At 39.0% G+C, this 2,201-nt stretch overlaps 1 protein-coding gene across 1 annotated transcript in view; it reads right to left on the minus strand.

The window, feature by feature from the left end:
• The window catches only part of CDC5L (cell division cycle 5-like), a 78,868-nt gene continuing 76,667 nt past the window's right edge, over positions 1 to 2,201 (minus strand). The window contains exons 12-13 of the mRNA XM_012640788.1: positions 1,184 to 1,396; positions 1 to 414 (exon numbers count right to left, since the gene is read on the minus strand). Coding sequence (XP_012496242.1) covers positions 310 to 414; positions 1,184 to 1,396 — 318 coding nt within the window. The 3' untranslated portion in view covers positions 1 to 309. The remainder of the gene's footprint in view (positions 415 to 1,183; positions 1,397 to 2,201) is intronic.

Genomic DNA, 2,201 nt, shown 5'->3' on the forward strand with positions numbered 1-2,201 from the left:
TTTAAGAGTTTACTCACAGGCAGCACTTTGAAATTAGGCTTTTTAAATTAAAGGCCAAAACAAAAAAATTTTGCAAATATGACACTGCTAAAAGAATGATCGTCTCAATAATTTAAACCCTAAAATGTCCGTCCTGTGGAGTTAAAGTCTTTATACATAGCATATGTAAGACTGACATCTTTTAAAATAAACCAAAAAACCACAGATGGTGGGTAAATTTGTCAATGAAGAGAAACATAGTTTCAAGCCTTCCATAGTATGAAAACCAGCAATAATTCACCCTGTGACAGAATATAAACAAACTATGCTTCAGAATTTTGACTTTAAATTCTCCTTCTCCAGCAGCAAATCAGCATATCTATGTTGAAGTTCCTTTTCTCTTTCCTGTTGTCGCTGAACATCTTCTTTTAGACACTTTGAAGAGACAAAAATATTAAAATAATTATTTCATATGTTAAGTACACTGAAAAAAGTATCTATGGTATTTTACCATCTTAGAAACAGCTGAGTTAATTCATGATTCCTGAGAGGTAAATATTCCCCAAAGAGAAACAAATACAGCAAATACTTTTGCCATAAAAACCAATACTACAGCCATTTTTCGATTTGGTCATGTGATTACCCACCTTGATTACAATCTCTGTGGCTACCTCAAATAAACAAGCTATTCTTGTCCTATCAATACCTACAAATGCTTGTAAATAAGTCCTGACTGCCCGTTAGCACAGAGGGGCTCTCGTGCACATTTGGTAGATAAATCTAACCCAAACCTGGCCAAAGGAATTCGATGCTTTGGGATGACTAGCTATGCTCCCCACATCTTAAGTTACAAAACAAAAAGACACTGGTTTACTTCCCCCTCATAAAGCTGCATGAATGAGATGCAATTAAGTTTCAGAGAGAAAAATGACAAGGGTTATTTATTCCATCTCACAATATATCCCTCTACAAAACACAAAATGAGTGAAGGGAAGATCTTTGTATCCACCACTTGCCTGGTCTATCCATCGCCACACAGATAATTCTAGATTAGAAAGTCAAAAACTTTAGGCTCTCATTGAAAAAGTCTGACTGTATCAACTTCAGAATAGCTTGCACAGGAAAAGAAAAAAAAAAGGAAAGCTCTGATAATTCTCTGCAGCTCTCTTTCTAAGCAACACTTCAAGGCAATATATAACATTACCTCTAGCCTCCGGGGAATAGCAGAATCTTCATGTTTCTTGAGTTCTTCAAAAGTACGTAACTCCAAGTGAGCCTGCTCGATTTGGTCCCATAAGTCATTCAACTGTTTCATGAGCCCCATTGCACGAGACTGGTAACCCCCAAGCAAAATTTTCATCTTCTTTTCCATCTTTGCAGCTCTCTTGGCTTCTGTTGTCATGTGGCCCCTATTTATCTGGAGGGCAGGCGAAAATCACATCAGCATACATGAGAAAAGCAAGCTCCTAAATAACAGGGCTAGAAAGGTACTACCGATTCACTACATGCCTTGAAGCAAAAATACACTAGAACTCCTTATACTTCAACTACCATAAAACAATTTAGGCTTAAGAGGGATTTATCTTACCCCTGAAGGGTTTCACAGGTTAGTCCCAGTAATTTATAATCCATTTATATAATAACTTAACCCATGATTCAATCTCAAAGCAGAACGGATATTCACAGTATGGGAAAAATTAACATCCACTTTCTGAAAATAGCTTCTGCTATCATTCATCTGCATTTATTTTGGGACTAGCAACAACCCATCTTCATGATCTATACCTCAAAACTGCTCTTCTGGGAGTCTATCCACACATCAAGCACCCCAACTTTCACAGTTTCCACGTGAGGGGCTGCATCTTAGCTCTAGATCACTAGACTCCTAGAACAAAGAGCTTGCCTGATTAAGGCATGCAAGGCCAGGCGTGGTGGCTCATGGCCTGTAATCCTAGCACTCTGGGAAACTGAGACAGGAGGATCCCTTGAGGTCAGGAGTTGGAGACCAGCCTGAGCCATGAGCAAGACCCTGTCTCTACTAAAAATACAAAAAATTAGCCAGGCATAGTGGTGTGACCTGTAGTCCCAGCTACTTGGAAGGCTGAGGCAGGAAGTTCACTTTTGCCCAGGAGTTTGAGATTGCGGTGAGCTGTGATGATGCCGCTGCACTCTACCTGGGGCAACAGAGTAAGACTCTGTCTCAAAAAAATAAATAAATAAAT

Source organism: Propithecus coquereli, unplaced genomic scaffold (genome assembly GCF_000956105.1).
Source record: "Propithecus coquereli isolate 6110/MARCELLA unplaced genomic scaffold, Pcoq_1.0 Scaffold158, whole genome shotgun sequence".
Classification (NCBI taxonomy): domain Eukaryota; kingdom Metazoa; phylum Chordata; class Mammalia; order Primates; family Indriidae; genus Propithecus; species Propithecus coquereli.